We start from the raw sequence: 22037 nt of genomic DNA, 5'->3' as shown, positions 1-22037 counted from the left end.
TCAGAAGCCAGTGGCACCTTTTGAGGTCCCTGAGAGACAGTTTGACCATGTTAATGTGGACGTTCATGGTCCTCCCCCACCCCCAGTTTCACACACTTTCTTACAATGGTGGATTGGATCACCAGCTGTCTGGAGGTCATCCCTCTAGCGTTGATGACGGCTACAGATATGGCTTGGGTGTTCACCAGCTTCTGAGTCAGTTTGGCATCCCATCTGATATTTCCTCTGACTGTGGTCCCTAATTCACTTCAAACCTCTGGGTTGCAATGGTCTATGCAAGTGGTTTCACCGCTTCTTAAATGCTGCTCTGACCAATGAGTGTTGGCATGATTGTCTCCTATGGGTCCTGCTGGGGCTGAGTTGGTTGGTACATGGTCAGCTGTTACAAGTGCCAGGTGATTTCTTTCCTGATGCCATGATGCCTGGTTGGCCTCTCCACAGCATTCCAGCCTTCTCAGAAAAATTCAGTTTCTTTTCACCTATTCCTACCTCCCATCATGGCGTACAGCACTCTTGGGTTCCTGATGACCTACATTCTGCCTTGTTTGTTTTTGTCCACCATAATGCACACCAACATCCCCTTAGGCCCCCTATGATGGCCCATTCCACATCTTGGAATGGTGAAAAAAGACATCATAGATAAGAGGGGTAAACCTGCATATTTTAGAAGATCTCCTTAAACTAGCCCACCAAGATTTGGTGTATTCCGCTGCCATGCCCCTGGCATCACAACATGATCATGACCGTTTCAATGCACCTCTAGTTGAGCCAGAGGCACTTGTGGTTCCTCCACCCATGGAACACAGGACCTGAGCTGGGTGGCTCATTCAAGCTCCACAGGCTGTGTAGGGTAACAATTGCGAAAATGTACATAATTCACAACCACCGACACTGAGTTAGGAATTAGCTTTAAGGGGCTGGTCTGATGTGATGATGTTGTTACGTAAGAATTTAATGAAAATAAATGAATATACGCAGAGGCTACCTTATTAGGTACACCTGCTCACAATTGGCAAAATCTAATCAGCCAATCATGTGGCAGAAACTCAAAGCATAAAAGCATTAAGACATGGTCAAGGGTTCAGATGGTGTTCTGACCAAACATCAGAATGGGGAAGAAATGTGATCCAAGTGATTTTGACTGTGGAATGATTGTTGGGCCAGCTAGGGTGGTTTGAGTAGTATAAAAATTGCTGATCTGCTGGGAATTTTCATGTGCAACAGTCTCTAGTTTCGAGGTTGGTGCGAAAAACATAAAAACATCCAGTGAGTGGCAGTACTGTGGGAAAAAACACCTTGTTAATGAGAGAGGTCAGAGAAGACTGGCTGGTCTGGTCCTAAATGATAGGAAGGTGATAGTAATTCCAATAACCATGCATTACAAAAGTGGGGCACAGGGTAGGCCACAGCACCAGAAGGTCATAAAGATACACTTAGTGGCCACTTTATTAATTATAGGAAGTACCTAATAAAGTGGCAACTGAGCATATTTAAGCATATTATAACAATCAGAGCGATCATCAAATCATGATTGCCTGCAATGACTATCCAATAATTTGACAATTTAATTTTAGAGATACTTGAATATCCTAAGTACTACAGGGAATATTTTAAGAAAATATTATTCTGTAAAAAGCAATGGTAATTTATAATGCAATCTTTCCTATGACATTCTTAGGTGATATAAGAAAGTTATTGATTCAAGTGGCCAATAAATATCCTGGTGTTATTTTGGTCTTTTCTTATTTTGAAGATCTAAAAGTGCAACTTGATTAAACAAGAAAAAAATGGATTGACAATGCTTAAGTATTATATACTCTATGATACCGAAAAACCAAGTATTTTCTTCATCAGTTTAATACACACTTTAATATTTTCCTACAAGAAATATATTCCAAACTCTCTCTTCTTAGGTCAATTTTTAGTTTGGAACATGAACAGATGGAAAACAACTAAAGCAAAATTACATGAAGTTAAAATTATTGGCTCTTACCTCTTGTAAAATTTTTTGAGCATCCTCTTGGGTTTCAAAGGTAATAAACCCATATCTGAAGGAAAGTATAGGCTATACATTAATTTAGATGCATGTGACAGATTCAAGGAACAAAAGTAGAAACAATTATTCACTAGTTTCTGAAAACTTAAGACATTTCACTTTTTAAAATTTGATCTGATATAGTTCTAAGTCGATCATGATCGATTTCAAAAATAAATTGTAGGTATAAAAGATAGATGGCTTCAGCAGAAAAACTTTAAAAAAGTGTATTAAGCATAAAAGGCGATAAAATGCTGTTAATGTTCTTAGACCAGATCTAAGATTTTATCCCACACATTATTTCTTAAAGTGTAAGTACACCTTCATCTTCATTTGTTATGCAATTTCAACATCTTAGAGTAATATTCTGCCATTAAAGAAAGGGAATCACATATTTAAGCATATTTGAACAACAATCATCACACTGGACATGAAATCTTCTGATTGTACTTATACAACACTCTCACTTTAAGTCATACCTAAAGTTTTGGCCAAGATGGCTCAGGTTAAAGTATCATGTGGAATGAAATGTGTATAAATACCAATATGTATTTGCATGTAAACAGCATTGTAAGAAATGGTGTGAAGTGTTTAAAGTACAGTGTAGTGATTATGGCGAGAGAGGGGGGTGGGGTGGGCTATCTAGAATAAACTTTTAAGATGGCATGCAGTTTTTGTTTTAACAGCCCTACAGTACTTTCCAAAAGGGAGTTGTTGGAAAAACAGTTTACAGGGTGGCTAGTATCCACAATGATGGTAGACTGGTGCCACGGATATTTTCTGCTGACCTCACTGTTTCTTAAAAGTTTCCACTATTGTGAGAGGATGCTGCAACAAACCAGACACTAATGGGTGATATGGAGGATGCTCTCTATAATTGCTCCAGTACGTTCTGAGGAAGATAGAATTTTACTAAATTCTGCAAGAAGCACATCCTCTGCCAAGCCTTTTTTGTTAGTTCAGGAGATAGGGTTACCCTACATGAGGTCCTGTGAAATAATGTTGCCCGGGAACCTGAATACCGAAAGTGCTAACTTTAGAGTTGTTGATAATGAGCGGGTGGAGAAGAGGCATATTTATCCTGAAGTCAATATGTATCTCCACTGTTTTGAGAGCATTCAGCTCCAAGTTGTTGTGACTGTGCCAGACTCTAGCTTGATTACTTCCTGGTGAATTGTTACCACTGGTAATTAGTCCAATGACTGCAACATTTTAACCCAATAGACCAGAAATCGAAGAATCCACAATTTATTTATAAAAAAAATATACTTTGGTAATTAGCCACTCCATTTAACGCCTCTGTCCTTATTAACCTCCTCAAAACCAACAGAACCTTGCTGAACCCTGCAAGATGACTGATCTTCAAATTGGAAGAAATAATTCTGCAATTTGCTGGAGTAAATTATTTTACAATTTTATAAATATTCTGGTAATCTCTTGGTGTGAGCTCCTGTAGGGCAAAGTCACAACTTCATTGTTAAGCAAATTACAAATTTTCACATGAATAAAGTTGTTTTTATTTCGGTATTTTTTTCCTCCACACACAAAACATATTTCAAGGTATTAACTATAATAAAAACATTTCCTAGGTTTCATACTATAAATAGGTGTATAATATTTGCTGCTTATTGCTTTGCATTGTCTCTCTGTGAAGATCATACTCATTTTACTTTTTGAAGGACAAAACAATGATTCAGTGAGCCTATCGAAGGCAATTGAAGTGCATTTTGACAGCTTCCCTGTTGGGAGTTAGTACATTCAGATTTGTCTCCTTTTTGATTATAATCACTATCATGACATGGAGCTTTCTGTCATGTCCATCTGTTCCCAGATGAGAAAGGCAAGGCTGTGAATGTGTTTCCGAAATTCCTCACTACAAAGTTTTACTGTGCTGTGCAGACATGGTTCTACAGTTGGCAGATCTTTTCAACCTCATAATGTACATCTGGGTCAGCAGGAAGACTGCACTGGATCCTTGTCATGGGCAGAGTGAGTTTTCTGCGGATCTTGATCTCAAATGTTCACCTGTTCGGACGGACAGAAGCAATGCTGATGCATTGATGAAATTTATCATTACCTTCATCCAGAAGTGGTTCTGAGATTTTGCCTTATATTTCAAGCAGTTTGATTTTGCAAATTACTATGGTACTTTTACACCTCTGTATTACCACGTATTTTCTATTTAACTAAATAATTGGAAGAAAAATGCTTGCTATTAGCATCTGGTAGTAGGTTATACATCGATGTCTATAGCACATTTTCAATTTGTTGAAGCTGGAATGCAGCTTTACATGTTCATTTGACATAATAGATCTCTTGTAGTGATCCATTACTTGTGTGGTTCTTTTAAGGTACTACCATATTCCAGTTTATATTTGCAAGCATGACTCATAGTCCAAAAATGATTTCAGAATAAAAAAAATTGCTGCAGTAAATAAACAAAAATAGAATAAATATTCATATTTACCAATGCAAGCCATCAATATATTGCAGGTTTTGACAGGCTTATTTAATAACTCAATACCAATGTACCACATGGGAACAAAATTATGCAAACCAGCGAAGTCCAAGTTATAATCCATGCTCCCATTGTTATCTACTACTCTTACCCATGTGCAAGATTCTGGAAAGCAACAGATTCAGATGTATTAATTAACTCTATATGTTCAAAAAGCTACTAACATCCATTGTCAAGACTACCATGAAAAACTGACGACTTAGGGATGGCACTGGAGAACAGTCAGCTTTCACAGAACTATTCCCACCCTTCATACCTTCAATTTAGAACCAAAAGGACCACACGACCCAATTTACATCGGTGGTGCGCAAGTGGAACAGGTCAAAACCTTTAAGTTCCTCGGGGTCAATATCAGAAATGACCTGACTTGGTCCAAAGCAGAGTTCACTGCCAAGAGACCCTGAGACCCTTCATCAGGAGTAATCTTTCCTTTTTGCCCAGTCCACTGTGAAGTTATCAGGTACTAGAATAATCAGAATTCCAAATCCTTTGCCTCTGCTTTAAGCCCATGAACATTGTTACACAGATTTTTGAGAAGTAAAAACCTTTTCACTACACTTGATTAATATTTCTTGTCCTACAGGAGACTATTAATCCAAATCTTTTAAGTTTTACACAGCATTAACCTTCACTTTTTCTTTCAGTTGAGTTCCTACCCCCCAAAAATCATTACTACACTCACATAGCATGCATTAAACCAATTAACTTCTTGTTTTTTTCCAACTGTAAAAGCCAATAAAAACCTTGTTAATTCTCAAATCAGTTTTTACAGATTAAAAATGTTTACCCCACTATGAATGTTGTTCTGAAGTGCTCTGATGGAAAAAAATCATGATCTGAGATATTAAATGTCAACCAAAATGCTATCTTCTCACGTCAATACCTATAATTTCTCATGATACAAATCCAAAAGTATTGTTTTGACAAATGCCCTCGAACTATCTTGAAAAAATTCCAATTAGTTCACAAAAATATTCTTGTCTAGTCACACGAGATAAATCAATTTTCCGTATTCCTGTTACATCACCATTAGATGGCTGCATTTGCAGTGTTCAAAACCAATGAACTCCAACTTTACTTTTTAAATAAGACAATAGCTTCTCAAAACATGCTAGATCCAAATCTGCTACATGGTTGTGTAGTTTGCAGAAACTGTTCTAGATTAATTCTTAGTGCAGTCTGAATTACATCCTTTTGTTATTAAGTTATTTAAATTGTCTGAAGAGCAACACATTTGCCACCTTCCCAGCAGGAAAACTGAATCTTAAAATTTCATATTTCTAAATAATAAAATGATTCTTCTCCAAGTGGCCCTATTATTCTCAACTTTATATACCAAGGTAAAAAAATTAGCATGGTTATGATTTGCACTGGTTGAGTTGGTATGGGCATGATGGGCTGTACCAGCAAAGGTACACCACAAGTGTGTGTGCATAGAGTGCTTTGCTTATATTCAATGTGAAACCAAGATCTTGAATCTGAAAAATGCAAATTACAAAAACAGGGAATACAAGTTGATTATGACAAACCAGGAAACTAAAGAAAAAGGCATGATGGCAAAATAGCAATTGCTGTTCTTTAAAAACATTGACAGCAGATGTTGATGCAGCCAAAGATACTGATAATATTAGATCCGAGTTGAGTAAGAGGAATAATGCATGGCTCAATAAATCAACTCAACCTGTAAGCATTCATTTTAGACCATAAAATGTTAAGTGCAGGATGAGGCCATTTGGCCCATTGAATCTACTCTACCATTTGATCATGGCTGATTTATTTTCCCTCTCAATCCCATTCTCTTGCCATCTACCTATAACCTTTGACACCCTTACTAATTAAAATTCTAGCAACCTTTGCTTTAAATACACCCAATAATTTGGCCTTCACAGCCATTTGTGGCAATGAATTCCACAGATTCACAACCTCCTGACTAAAGAAATTCCTCATAACTGTTCAAAAGGGATGCCCTTGTATTGAGAAAGTGCCCTCTGGCCCTAGATTCCCGTATTTTCGGAAACATCCTTTCCACGCCCACTCTACGTAGGCCTTTCCATCATTTCACTTATCCTCCCAAAACCAAGTTTGTTCTACTCAAAATCTTTCCACACCTTTGCCACAAGATTTTACCATTCACCTCCATGTTAGGAATAATTTAGTGTGACCGATAAACCTATTAGTCTAAAAATTTTGGATGTAGGAAGAAACAAGAGCACCTTGAGGAAACCCACAGAAAGAACACTGAACCTCCACAGATGGTATCAGAGGTCAATATCGAATCTAGGTTGCTGAAGCTGCAAAGCAGCAGCTCTACTATCTGTACTACTGAGCCAGATTTTGGCTCAATGTTGTCTACAAGAGCAATAAACTGAATTATTAGGCCTAGTACTGAAACACCAATGCACAGGAACAAAAACACTACGGAAAGCGGTGGATACAGCCAAGTACATCACTGATAAAGCTCTCCCCACCGTAAGAGTACATACACATAGAGTACTACCACGAGAAAGCAGCATTCAAAGACCACCACCATCCAGGCCACGATCAGAAGCCTTGGGTCCCACACCATCAGGTTCAGCAACACACACACATATATATATATATATATATATATATATATATATATATATATATCCCTACAACCATCAGGCTCAAAAATCAATGTGCATACGCTCTGTTCTGTACTGATCTCTACTCTGAACAGATTCTATGATCTACAGACTCACTTTCAAGGACTCGTTACAACTCATGATCTCAGTTTTTTTACAAATTATTTGCAATTTATCCTCTTTGGCACATTAGTTATCAGTCTTTGTTTATGCATAGATTTCATAGAGCTATTGTATGTCTTTTTGCCTATACACACTTGTAAGAAAATTAATTATCAAAACAGTAAATGGAAACATATGTCCTGGGTATAACTCTAAACTGCAACCAGTGATGAGGCTCTGATTGGGGACTTTCAAAGCTTTGGGGAAAGTGGAGTTACCCCTTATTCATTGCTCTCAGGGCCACCCTGACCTGAAACGGCAGCACCTGCAAGGGTTCCTGCTCAGGATATGAGCGAAGGCCAATGGCAGATCCAGCAGGTTCAGTAACGGAACTAATGATGGAGAAGGCAGATGAGCTAGGACCTCAAATGTCAACGGCTACAGTACAGGCGGATGAACATTTGGGAAGAGAAATGGCAATTTCTTTAGTTCGTCCAATGGTAGGCAATAGCAAACCACCGTTGCTAGATACTAGGCTTCCTAGAATCTATTTGCTAAGAAAACCATGGTCAAACTCACAAAATGTATCACACAACAACAGCGTCAAGGGGATCTTCAAGACAATTCTGAAGATGCTTCGCTCAGTAGGGTTGATTCTGGTCAGCAGGGGATCCCCAACCGTCATCAAGCTACTGCTCATAAAATTCAAGTAACACAAAAGAAAATTATTGCCACTTGGAATGTAGGAACCCTATATCAAGCAGGAAGATTGAACAATGTTATAAATGAAAAGGAAAGACTAAAGATTAACATGATGGGAATTAGCCAGTTTGTTGAACAGTGCTGGGATATGTCAGAATAAAAATAAACCACTAATTTATTCTTGTAGAACATCCCATACTAAAGAAGTAGGAATTCTTATGGATGAAAACATGCCAAAAAGTGTTTTAGGACATTGGACAGTATCAGAAAGAGTGCTCCTTGTTAGATTCAGAGGACAACCATTTGATTTAGCAATTATGCAGGTGGAACAAATGAGGATATAGATAAATTCTATGAAGAGCTTGAACAAGCAAAGAATGGATGCAAATCTCAAGATATTGTTATTGTCATGGGAGACTTAACTGCTAAAGTAGGACAAGGTGCTGATGGAAATACCATAGGAAAATTTGGACTAGGGGAAAGAAATGGAAGAGGTGAGAAATGGGTAGAATGGTGCAAGATGAATCATCACGTCATTATGAATACCTACTTTAAAAACCATCCAAGATGCTTGTGAACCTGGAAAAGTCCAGGTGATAACACTAGAAATCAAATTGACTTTATTACTATAAACCTAAGATTTAGAAACTCAGTGACTCAATACAAAACATATCCAGGTGCAGACTGTAATAGTGACCATAATCCAGCAGTATGTCACATAAAAGTAAAACTTAAAAAACTAAAGCAGCAAAAACCTGAACAATCCCTTGACTACTTGCAATTAATTAAAGAAAAGTTAAGGCAAAAATTTACAATTGAAGTAAGGAATAGATTTCAAAGTCTAGAAATACAATCTGCTGAAGATGATAGCAATCATGTAGAAATGAAATTTAACTCTCTAAAGGATGCCTTGGTAGAATCAGCAAAGTCAGTGATTCCTAAAAAAGAAAAAAAACAAAGAATAAATGGATGACAGATGAAATCAAAAATCTAATGGAAGAAAGGAGACAGAAGAAAGCGAATCCTATAGAATATAAGTCCTTAGATAAAAAAGTTAAAAGCTTATGTCAAAAAGCCAAAGAAGAATGGTTGAACCAAGAATGTGAGCAAATAGAAAGAATCCCTATTACTGATTCAAAAAGGTTACATCAACAAATCAAGAATATCACTGGTAAAAAGCTTCTCTGTTCTTCAGGTGGATGTTTGAAAGCAAAGAACGATACCATTATCATGGAAAAAGATGAGATTATGAACAGATGGACTGAATATATTCAGGAATTGTTTGAAGACAATCAAGACGAAAAACCAGAAATTAAGAAAAACGTTGAAGGTCCAAGTATTTTAAAATCTGAAGTTCGTAATGCAATAAATAAGATGAAGAAAGGAAAGGCAGCAGGTCCTGATGAATTAGTAATCGAACAAATTATCACCCTTGAAGATTATGGAATTGAAAAACTTACTGATTTAATCAATGACATTTATGAGACTGAAATAATACAAGAGATGAAAAAAAAATCAGTAAATAATCACTCTTCCCAAGAAACCTGGAGCAACAGAATGTGAATTACATAGGACCATAAGTTTAATTGAGTCATATCACCAAAATACTTCTAAGAATTTTGATGACAAGAGCTAAAAGATATAAGCTGAAATAGGTAAAGAACAATGTGGTTTTGTGAAAGACAAAAGGTACAAGAAACACAATATTTATGTTAAGGATACTATTAGAATGAGCTATTCAAGTGTAAAAAGATTTGTTTGTTTTATCAACCACACAAAAGCATTTGATAAAGTGAAGGACAGTAAGTTACTTGAAATACTACAGAAAACTCTAGATCTAGATTTGAAAGACCTCCGCCTAATCAGAAATCTGTACTGGGAACAAACTGCCGCTGTATGAATAGATGGAGAAGTGAGTCAGTTTACAAAAATCAAGAGAGGCGTTAGACAAGGGTGTTTTCTCCCCTGATTTAATGTGTACAGTGAACAATATTACAAAAAATAAAAGACATCTTGGTTGGCAGTGAAAACATCAATAATCTCAGATATACACGACACTGTTAATTGCAAGTATGGAGGAAGAACTACAAACTTAATTGATATAGTTGTTGAAGAAAGTGCAAAAATGGGTCTATCAATTGCAAAAAGACAATGTATGGTGATATCCAAAAAGGAGAATCCTATCTGCAGGCTGAGAATAAACGGGGAAGACATAAAACAAGTACAGAACTTTTGCTACTTAGGAAGCTGGGTGACATCAGATGGCAGGTGCGACATGGACATCAAAAGAGGAATAGGGATGGCAAAAGACATCTTTATGAGACTGAAGAGTATACTGACCAATACTAAACTAGGCATGACAACCCGCCTCAGAGTACTGAAATGTTACGTTTATCCAGTTATGTTATATGGCTCAGAATGTTGGACAATATCCAGTAACATGAGGAAATGAATTGAAGCAGCAGAGATGTGGTTTTTGAGGAGGATGCAAAGAATATCATGGATGAAATGAATATCTAATGAGGATGTCATGAACACAGCAAACAGAAAAAGAGAAATAATATATGAGATCATGAAAAGGCAACGTAACTTCATTGGACATGTGACTAGGAGAGAGGAGTTAGAATGCATGGTAATTATGGGAAAGATTGAAGGGAAGAAAGCAAGAGGAAGAAGACAAAGACAAATGATGATGGAGACAGCAGCCAGAGAACTGGAAATGAATACCAATGAATTGATCCACTTGACCCGGAACAAGAGTGTGGGGGCCATAGCAGTCAAAGCTCAAGCTGGGCACGGCACCTGATGATGATGATATGGAAACATATGTACTTTGATAATTTTACTTTGCACTTGATAGTTCTGAAACTAGAAATATTTTAAACTTACTTATCCTGTGAAAAGTTCAGTAATTTTGAACAGCCCCAATAAAATTCCTTTAACTTGTCTTCTTGTAAATTTTTATAAAATTATGTACTCTTTCAGCATCCCAAAGTGAATATGAATATATTTTAACTTTTAAATTCCTTCAGGACTACGACTAACCTTTATGCAATAGTGAACAAGAATGTGGTTTCAGTATTTTTTACTGGTACATAAAACAACAGGAACTGCTTGCAATCTACGCAGATGCAACTGAAGATCACTGAAGTTTGATCAGCTAAACTCTTACACAACCTTTTTAAGCCAGAGCACGGTTCAAAGTTTATTTAATAAATAGATTCTAATCTGGCTCAATATTTTAAGTAGAGAACTTTAATATTCTAGTTAAAATATTATTTATGCATCCAATATAATCAGAAATGTTAACACCTAATTGGGATATTCAGTCTGTAAAGTTCCCATCAATAGTACACATACCTAAAAAATCATGTTAGGATTGTTGAGAAACCATAACCAAAAACTTTTGTCATACCTATTTCTGACATTCTCTGACTACAAAATCGCAATTCCCCATCTACCATTATCCCTTATACCAGTTTGAAGTGAATAAAAGTCTCTTCCAAACTGTTATACTTACTTACCCTTTAGAAACTCCTGCTCTGTCATTTACTATTTTGACTTCTTTAACAGTTCCATACTGAGCGAAAAACTTCTTTAGATCATTTTCATTTGTCTGAAAAAAAACATGGTTGCATGGAACAAATGGTCTTGAATCCAACATCTCTTACTTGGTGAAAACAAACGAAGGCAACTAAGAGTACAAGATACTAACTTTAAAATCAATTCCTCCTACAAAGATCCGATTGGGAATGACTGTTCCAAATCTTGGAGCACTAGTTGGATTGTTACTGTTCAATGGTACTGGAGAAACTGGGTTGGGAGATGGAGATGCAGAATCCATTTGTGGCAGATTAATATTTTGCTGCTGTAAAAGAGAAATTAGTTTAAAAAATCCACTCACAATTATTAAGTGTGTTCTAAGGAAATCAATTCTCAAAAACAGTCTTGCAAATATTAGTCATAAAACTCCCCTTCACCCAATTTAGAAGTGGACTGGAAGAAAATAAAACCCAATTTTCAAATCCTAATTAACAATACTAATAAAATGCTTTGTCTATCATAATACAAAAAATTATGGAATTCCAGGGATCGGCCATCACTACCCTGGGTAGCACAGTAGAATAGCAGTTGCTGTCAGAATTGTGGCAACACTTCCAGGCTGCCCCCAGCACATCTTTAGACTGTGTTGGTTGTCGACACAAATGACACATTTCAATGTATGTCTTGATGTACAGGTAATAAATAAAGCTAATCTTTGTCTTTATTTTCAATCTTATGTTAAAAATAAAATTCCTACTTCTTAGATTTTATGGTCAATTGCTTTTAATGGTGGGTACTATACACCATTGTCAGCTACTCTGACAATTTCTAAATTCAGTATTTTCATTATCTGGTTTATACAAATACATGTTGTGGTTGATAAAATAAAAACAGAATATAAATAGTCTGTGGTCATTTTGTCTCCATGTGAATGCCCACAAGAATGAATCTCTAGTATTTGAAGCCATACGCATGTTGATAATAAATTTACTTGGAACTTTTCTAGATAATGGAAAGTGTTTGTAAAATATGTTCAGAAAAGCTTCCTTAATCAGTACAAGTCCCAACAAGAAAGGAACCTTGATTTGAGATATTCTGAGGCCCTGGTTAAAAAAAAAAGGTGCACAGTAGGTATAAGAAGGTTGAAACAAATGAGGTACTTGGTAAGTACGAGAAATGCAAGAGAACACTCAAGGAGGAAATCAGGAGGGCTAAAAGACACGAGTTTGCTCTAGCAGATAATGTGATGGAGACTCTCAAGGGCTATACAGATATATTAAGAGCAAAAGGATAGCAAGGGATAAAAACAAAAATTGGTCCTCCAGAAGGTCAAAATGGCAATCTGTGTTGAGCTGAAAGATATGAGGGAGATTTTCAATGGATTTTTTTGCACCTGTATTTACTTGGGATTCGGATATAGAGGCTTGCTGTCTTGAGGCAAAGCCTCACAAGGTGTTCCCTTCGACCTGTGGGTTGCTAGTGCAGGAAGTGCAGGGGACCTAGCAAATATATTTAAAACATCCTTAGCCACAGGTGAGGTGCTGCAGGATTGGAACATAGCTAATACTGTGTTGTTTAAGAAGAGTTCTTAAAATAAGCTAGGAAATTATTGGCTAGTGAGCCTGACATCAGTAGTGAGTAAGTTATCAGAAGATATTCTAAGGTACAAGATATATGAGTGTTTGGATAGACTGATTAGAGTCAACATGACTTTGTGTGGTAGTTCATGCCTAACCTATCTTATAGTTTTACAAGGAATTTAATAGGAAAGTTGATGAAGGCAAGGCAGTGGATGTTGTCTACATGGACTTTAGCACGGCCTTCGACAAGGTCCCGGTTGATCAAGGTTCAGTTACGTGGCATTCAAAATAAGGTAGTAAATTAGATTAGACATTGGCTTTGCAGAAGCAGCCAGAGGGGTTGAAGATGGTTGTTTGTGATTTGTACTGTGCCACAAAAATCCACAATTCCTTGAAAGTGGCTTCACAGGTAGATAAGGTTGCAAGTAAAGCTTTTGGCACATTTGCTGAGACTTGAGGACCTGAGTTATAGGGAAAGATTGAACAGGTTAGGACTTTGCTCCCCAAGACATAGAAGATTGTGGGAAGATTCGATAGAGGTATAGAGTAAATGCAAAAAACTTTTTCCACTGAGGTTGGGTGAGACTACAACTAGAGGTCATGGATTATGGGTGAAAGGTCAAATGTTTACTGGCAAAATGAGATGCTAGTGCAAGAGGTGTATGCAGGGTCAATTTCAACATTTAAGACACATGGATGAGAGGAATATGGAGAGCTATATGGTCCAGGAGCAGGTTGATGGGACTAGGCAGATTAATGGTTTGGCACATACGAGATTGGCTGAATGGCCTCATTCTGTGCGGTATTGTTCTATGACTGACTTTGAATTGATGTTTTGCTAGAGCACACAAGGCATCATTAAGGTTTTATCCTATCCAACTCATCTCATAGTCCATTTAAATTTCTCCCTTCCTCTGGCTATTCACAGTAGATAACTGGAAAACAGGGAGGTCACAAAGCCCAATGCATAGAGAAAGTTCACCTAACAGATAAATTCTTAACTGATATAGCAAAAAAAAACTTACAACTGTGTTTTGTATGGATATAACCAGTCATTGTTTTGGGAAGCTAAAACAGTATCTTGCAAAACTTATGCAGGTACATATATTTTTAACATTGTTTTTCTTAAATATGTCAGTATTAATGAATTTCATGAATAAAACGATGGCAATAGGACTGACTGAATTAAAGATAGGTTCTTTTGCAATTCTTTAAATTTGCTAGTTACTCACATCAGATCTAGTCCAGTTTAACTCACCTGTTGGGTTTGCAGATTCAGAAAACATGAAGCAATCTGATAATTTTATGAACACCATCAGAAAATTTTTTGTTAATAATTCACTGGCTACAAAACTTGGGAAGGATATTCTGGTGGAATATACACCAAGACCATAAAGGTACAATTTAGAATTAAGAAGGGGATATGATAGCACCCCCACAAAATTATCAGGAATTACTGAACCACATGTCAGGAAATCACAAATAGGTCTAAGGATAGCAAGGTGGTGATAGGCAAGTGATTTTAACCCCTCTAATGCTAACTGGGACTGCTTTGGTGCTAAGGGATTAGATGGGGTAGAGTTTAAACTATTATGCCTGGGGCAGATAAGAGATTACACTTGGTCATTTCTCAGGAAGAGGCTGGAAAAGTGGCTTACGTGACAGTGGGGAGCACTTTGGGAACAGTAACCACAATTCCATTAGTTTCAAGGATACAAGAAAGATAAAATTAATCCTCAAGCAAAAGCCATTAAACTGGGGAAGGTTAATTTGCAGTTACAGGGGCAGCTGGTATGTGGGGAGGATTTTAAAAAGTCAGATATATTAGTTCAATACCAGGATGCTCAATACAGAGTGAAGGGCAATGCTAGCAAGATTAGGCAACCTTGGTTGATTAAAAGTATTGTGGTTTCAGAGGAAAGTAGTGGTCGGTCATGCATTGGCAACTGGGATAAAGTGAATCTCATGAGGAATAAGGAATGCAGGACTATACATATTTAGAAAATCAGGAGTGCAAAAAAAGGGCAATGAGATATCCCTGGAATATACAGTGCCTATAGAAAGTATTCACCCCACCCCCTTGTAAGTTTTCACGTTTTATTGTTTTACAACATTCAATCACAGTGGATTTAATTTGGCTTTTTTGACACTAATCAACAGAAAGACTATTTTGTGTCAAAGTGAAAACAGATCTCTACAAAGTGAACTAAATTAATTAAATATAAAACACAAAATAATTGATTGTGTAAGTATTCACCCCCTTCAAGTCAGTATTTAGTAGATGCACCTTTGGCAGCAATTACAGCTTGACTGTGTGGATAGGTCTTTTATCAGCTTTGTATATCTGGACACATTTCCCCCCATTCTTCTTTACAAAACTATTAAGCTCTGTCAGACTGCACGGGGATTGTGAGTGAACAGCCCTTTTCAAGTCCAACCACAAATCCTCTGTTGGATTGAGGTCTGGACTCTGACTTTGCCACTGCAGGACATCAACTTTGTTGCTTTTAAGCCACTCCTGTGTAGCTTTGGCTTTATGCTTGGGGCCATTGTCTTGCTGGAAAACAAATCTCCCAAGTCGCAGTTCTCTTGCAGACTGCATCAGGTTTTCCTCCAGAATTTCCCTGCATTTTGCTGCATTCATTTTATCCTCTACCTTCACAAGCTTTCCCCACAGAATGTTACAGTCATTGCCATGCTTCAGGGTAGGGATGGTGTTTTTTTTTTGATGATGTGTGGTGTTTGATTTATGCCAAACAGTGTTAGTCTGATGGCCAAGCAGCTCAATTTGGGTTTCATCAGACCACAGAAATGCTTCCTGCTGACTTCAAAATCTTCCACATGCTTCCTGGCAAATTCTAGCAGAGATTTCATGTGAGTTTCTCCCCCGCCCCCCCAAATAGTGGCTTTCTCTTTGCCACTCTGACATAAAGCTGTGACTGGCGAAGCACCCAGACAACAGTTGTTATATGCAGTCTCTCCCATCTCAGCTTGTAATTCCTCCTGAGTCATCACAGGTCTCTTGATAGCCTCCTCACTACTCCCCTTGCATGATCACAGAATTTTTGAGGATGGCCTGCTCTAGGCAGATTTACAGTTGTGCCACATATTTTCTTGATGTTCGACTTAACTATACGCCAAGGGATAGTGACTTGGAAATTTCCTTTTATCTATCTCCTGACTTATGCTTTTCAATAATCTTTTTGCAGAGTTGCACGGTGTTCTTTTGTCTTCATGCTGAAGGCTTTGTCGGGACACAGACTCAACAGCAATTTGAACTTCCAGATTCAAGTGTATTTTTACTACAATCTATAGAAACACCTTAACTGTACACAGGTCTCCAAGAACAGACTTCCATTCAACTAATTATGTGACTTCTAAAACTAATTGGTTTTACTAATGATGATTTGGTGTGTCATTTTAAAGGGGGTGAATACTTATGCAATCTGTAATTAATTTAGATCACTTAGTAGAGACCTGCTTTCACTAACACAAAAGTCTTTTTGTTGATCAGTGTCAAAACAGCCAAATTAAATCACTGTGACTCAATGTTAGAAAACAGTAACACATAAAAACTTGGTTGGGGGGGGGGAGGAGGAGAAATACTTTTGTATAGGCAGTGCATAGTAAAATACAACCCTAATTAAAAGATTCTACAATTTTATTAAGAGCTAAAGAGTAACTGGGGAAAGGTAAGGTCTACTTTAAGAGTTACAGGAAATGGCCTGTCTTAAATGAGTACCTCATGTCTGTATTTGCTGTGGAGAAGCACGTGGAAGTTAGGGAATTCACAGGCAAGAGAACAGTGATGTCTGAAACATATCAATATTGTTATGAAAGAGGTATTGGCAGTCTTGAAGCACATAAATATGCATTAAATCCCTGGGACCAACCAAGTGTATCTCAAGATGTAGTGTGAGGCAAGCACATTAGTTAGATCTTGGCAATACTATCCAATCCCCCCAAGAAGTTTTAGATTCATGATATAATTATTCAAAAAAAATGATAATAGATGTGTTCAGTCATGTTATATAAAGTACTTGCTTTTCCACACGTATTGGGTTATGTTTTATTCACTCTGAATAAACCAAAATCCATAACCCTTGTATAATTCTAGGTTTTTGAGAAAACATTATCTAACTAGAGAAAGTTATATTATCACTCCAACTAGATGATGGCTACATATATATACTACAAATAAAGCATGCATAAAGTATGTCATCTTGGAATTGGAGAAGCTGTAACTCACTCATTCAATAATTGAGTATTGTTCAAAGATAAATATGTATTTTCACTTCAGCTCTTTCGAACAAAGGAATAAAATCTCTGCCATGAAAAGACCGTGCCTTGATTCATTCGACAATTTTCAATCGTTGGTTTACAATATCATTACTTACCATACCCTTCACCTGCCTAGAGATGAGCCTCTGCAGCACCCTGCTAAACCTCTCACCTGCTACACTCTCAAGAACCATGTATAATTCATTTATAAAGCTTCAAGGAAATCCATCATTTCCTGTTGCATAGCAAGCTTAAAACGCTTTTCGGTAAAAGTACGATATTTAGCAGTTGAGGGGCGAACTTGGTGTAATATTTGTAATACATGCCGGGCGGGATTGTGAGTGAACGGCACTCAAACAGCAACGTTGCTGGAAGCCCCGACGAAGCGCGAAAACCGTTACTTCACCCACGCGGCTCCTCGCTCTAATAGCAATAAACTCGACGACCGAGGCCCCACCGCTGTGTAAAAATCATTTCATTCTTAAAGATAATTTTTAAAAACACGCATCCCCACGCCCCAAAAGCACATCTAGTTTTTAATCCCACAATTTCATTCCATTTTACAATTAGCAGCAGAGCACCCTATCTTTTGAACTATCCCGTCGCCATTTAAAACCAAAACCCGCACCTATTCGACGTTTTTTTTTTAATTTTCAGAACAATTATTTTGTTCGAGATATATTTTTTTCTCTCTCTCTTCTCCCAGTGTGCAGCCGCGCCCTGGGACCGTCAGGCGAGTCGCCGCCAGCGCTGGGTGGCTGGGTAAACCGGCGAGAACTGGAACCAGCGCGCCCGCGCAACGGCTTTAGGCGGGAAACTGCTTGAGGACGACGCTCGCAGCCACCCCACCCCCCTCCCCGAAGCCCAAAAACACCCCGCAAATACCCACAAACACGGACCTCCCCGGGAAACGGCCACCTCAGGCAAGTTTAGTTCGCCCGTTAAAATTCACACCCCCTCTGTATATTTTTCGCCAGTGAAGTGATCAAATAAAACCGGAGCATTGGTTGCACTCCCATAGTCAATGAGGGCAATGTCGTTTATTATGGGGGAAAAAAATCACTAACACAGGAGTTGAATTTAACACCCATGTCCCTCGAATTATTTCTTCATTCAAATCCTCCCGAGTCAAGAGTTTCGGAGAGTGTTAACTCTGACTGAAATTTACCTGAACGTGAATTGCCCGATTCCGTTTATGGGGTTAAAAAGTTCGATAATATTGAAAACTGGAATCCCACAGCTTCTCCTGTGCATACAGAAAAATAAAAACCACAGTATGCTGAAGGTCTCAGTCGCCTCATTCACACTGGCGTCGAGCTAGACTCGTGGCGTGGCTATCCATGCCGCGCCAGGCACGCCTCGCCAGCTTCTCCGAGCCCGCGAGGCCAACAACAGGTCGTTCCCTTCGCCCTGATTTATAAATAGTTTACACATGAGAGCCGAGGGCGCTGCGGCCGACGTGCTAGTTATATAGTGTGGAAAGCCAAACCTGATCCCCGTAATCGCTCACCGAGTGCGTGGACAACAAACTCAAGCCTGCCCTCAAACACCCTCTTCTCTTCCCTTCCCCACGCAGCCACCACTCACCACTCCTTCGCTATCCATCTGCTCAGGCAGGTCAGCTTCAGTTATTTAAGGTTTTGGTGGGGTGGTACCTATTTTATTCAAAGGCAAAGAAAAAAAAGCAGCCTGTTGGTTGCGTACTTGGGTTTGTGGGCAATTGGCAGCACCTTAAATTATCGGGTTGTACCACGTCAAGCCGGAGATCAGGGGCGGCTGAAACCGGCTCCACCTCACGAGACCAATCAAATCCCTTTTAAATTCTTGACAGCATCAAGTGCCAGCGGTTGCCCCCACTCCTCCCACCGTTTGCAACTTGGAAACTTTGCATTCAGTTTGGATTTTCTTTCTCTTATCAGAAACTATTTCTGCGTTCTGCATTTTTCTTTTCAGTTAGTTTTCCTCAAGGCACCGTGTGACTGTTGCTGTTGTCAATCATCTTGCAGTTAGTTCACTGTCAGGGTGAATTACGAGGCCGGCCGTGAATTCTATATGCGGCTCTCGTGTTAGGTTAGAGATTTGTCTGGGCAATTGTGTTGAGGAAAGAAAGCAAGCAACTCCTCAGAAGATAATTGTCGCAGTTTGCTTCGAGGTCTTGTTAGCGCAGGGTGTGCAGTTCTCCCCTACTATAGGATGCCTGCCATTGAACTTTTGCTCTCATATCGTAGGGCTCTGAGTTCCCAAGCCCAGCATTCCTCTTTAAGTATCAGTTGTCGCACAACCCTTCAGTAGGAAATTGAAACGACTTCTTACTTAGATGTATCAAACTGTTTGAATACAAACACCTCCCAATACAGCTTCTTTTCTGTACAACATGCATATTAACTGCACATGGACCACATAATCAAATTATTCGGTTTTTAGGATCAGGATCACTTTTATTATCACCGGCATATGTCGTGAAACACAAAATGCAACTTTTAACTGATCTGGTGGACCAGTACAAAGATAATCCTATGCTTTATAATCTTAATTCATTGGAAACAAAAAAAAAATCAGGTGAAGATGGAGATGCAAAATTTTCCTTAATTGTTATTTGCTGCTTGTTGGCTCCAAAATTAACATACTGGGATGCTGTAGGAAAAAAGTGAGGATGGGACATAGCATTCCAATGTTATCAAATGTGCAATTACCAGAATTATGCCAACATTTTTTTCTGATTTTATCCATTTAGAGCACAGCTGCAATAATGCTCAAGAAGCAATAAAATCAGATGTCTGATTGACTTCTTTCATTTGGCATTTGGAAATAGGCATTTTGGCCCACCAAGTCCACACTAACCATTAAACTATCCATTCCACTATTCCAACCTTCGTCCCACCTTTATATTCCCTCTATTCCCAATAAATTAATCTCCCCAACCCCGATTTTACCACTTACCTACACTTTAGGAGCAATGTACAATGGCCAGTCTGCATGCCAAACAAAGTGTCTTCGGGATGCAAGAAGAAACTGGAACAGGAGGAAACCCATATGCTTGCAGAGAGCATGTACAAAGTCCATACAGACAGCACCAAAAATCAGGATTGAACAGGGTAACTGAAAATACGCTGCAGCAGCTTTAATAGCTATGCCACTATCTATCACATCCATGCAGTTTCTTACAGACAAGTAATGACACATATCATAACTAAGTTCAGTCCCAAACTCTTCACACATTGATGACTGTTTTGTGTTTCCATTGCTTCAGAATTCCAGCCCTTTGCTTTTAACAATAAATATATTGGATGCATAAATTCCTTTTAATGAAATACTTAAAGAAATATACTTTTATATAATCAATATATTAGATTGATCTGGGAAAGGAAATGTGCTACGGTCAAAATCAGCATATAGTACCTGACAATGAAATGTTCTGCTCATTGCAAGCAAATTTTGTATGTTTTAACATGCAGAACAGATTTGACCTGATTTCCATTTGAATTGCACTACCAGAAAGTACAGGATCTAGGAAATGATGGGAACAGACAACTGGAAATCCTTCACATTTGACAACTGTGTTGACAGGCTGGGCTACTAACATGGAAAGACAATGTGGTTTTTCCTCTTCCTACAACCTGCAAAATTGTGGTGCACTGATGTTTTCTGTATGGAAAACTTATAGGAAAAGTCAATGTTTTTCACCTTTAGTTGTCAATGATATTGGGTACTTCTGGACATGCTTTCAGACACAGGCTTGTAGTTCCCATTTAAAATATTTTTTTCCTTATTAGGTTTAGGGTGTAAGTCAATGTTTTTGCTGCATGGTTATCTTCCCTCCAAATTATTTTAACCCTGTTGAAGTTTGGATATGTTTTTAAGGAATTATTTCCCCACGGTAATGCTTATCTTAATAGGTCAATGTTACTTATTTTATATTTTGAACTACAGCATGCTATGCAATAGAATATCATATCTACATGGTGAACCATAGATTTTGGTCAACCAAAATGGTAAATGTTACCCAACATTAGGTTTTGTGTAGATAGGGTGCTTAATTCTAATGCATAATTAATAAAATTTAAAATTGTGGGCCACCATAGACTAGAGACAAGTTGGATCCAAGTGTTTTGCATAGGTAATTAGAATCCCCTTTTACTGCTGATTAAGTGTGAAGGGAAATTTCATCCATGAGTTGGATGTAATTAAATTATAAATTCTTCCAAGTTTATGATTATATATTGCATGAAAAATTTCCACCTTCATTACAACAGATAATGTATATTTGCTGCACTGCTGTATAACTTAACTATTTTGTCATTTTAGTAGTAGCTATTTCTAATAGAAAAATTTCAGATCATCCTGCACATAAACTGATTCTACATTGTGACTGGTGCAGAGGGTGTTGGAAAATCCAGAAATCAATTGAACCCGAGGGGAAATAAAAAGAGAGATGAATTTGCATCTGAAGGCAGAATATGACGACAGAAGCGGTAAAATGATATGGAGAATCCAGGCGCCAAGTTTCTTAAAAGTCACGGCATGATCCTATCGTTATAAATGAGGAAAAGACGACAAAAGTTCCCTGGTACTTAGGAAATCAGTTTAGAAAATAATCTGCCTGCACACTGGAGGGAAGTTGCTCATGTGATTAATGGATGCTATTATTTTGTACATGACAGTTCATTGGC

General features: G+C 38.0%; 1 protein-coding gene across 1 annotated transcript in view; it reads right to left on the bottom strand.

The window, feature by feature from the left end:
* The window catches only part of LOC134348479 (protein boule-like), a 116467-nt gene extending 97458 nt beyond the window's left edge, over positions 1-19009 (bottom strand). The window contains exons 1-4 of the mRNA XM_063051929.1: positions 18955-19009; positions 11679-11831; positions 11488-11579; positions 1994-2048 (exon numbers count right to left, since the gene is read on the bottom strand). Of these exons, the coding sequence (XP_062907999.1) occupies positions 1994-2048; positions 11488-11579; positions 11679-11831; positions 18955-18972 (318 nt within the window). The 5' untranslated portion in view covers positions 18973-19009. The remainder of the gene's footprint in view (positions 1-1993; positions 2049-11487; positions 11580-11678; positions 11832-18954) is intronic.
* Between the last annotated feature and the right edge of the window lie 3028 nt (positions 19010-22037).

The sequence above is a fragment of the Mobula hypostoma genome, chromosome 6 (assembly GCF_963921235.1).
Source record: "Mobula hypostoma chromosome 6, sMobHyp1.1, whole genome shotgun sequence".
Lineage (NCBI taxonomy): Eukaryota > Metazoa > Chordata > Chondrichthyes > Myliobatiformes > Myliobatidae > Mobula > Mobula hypostoma.
This window is presented reverse-complemented; position numbering and strand designations above follow the sequence as displayed.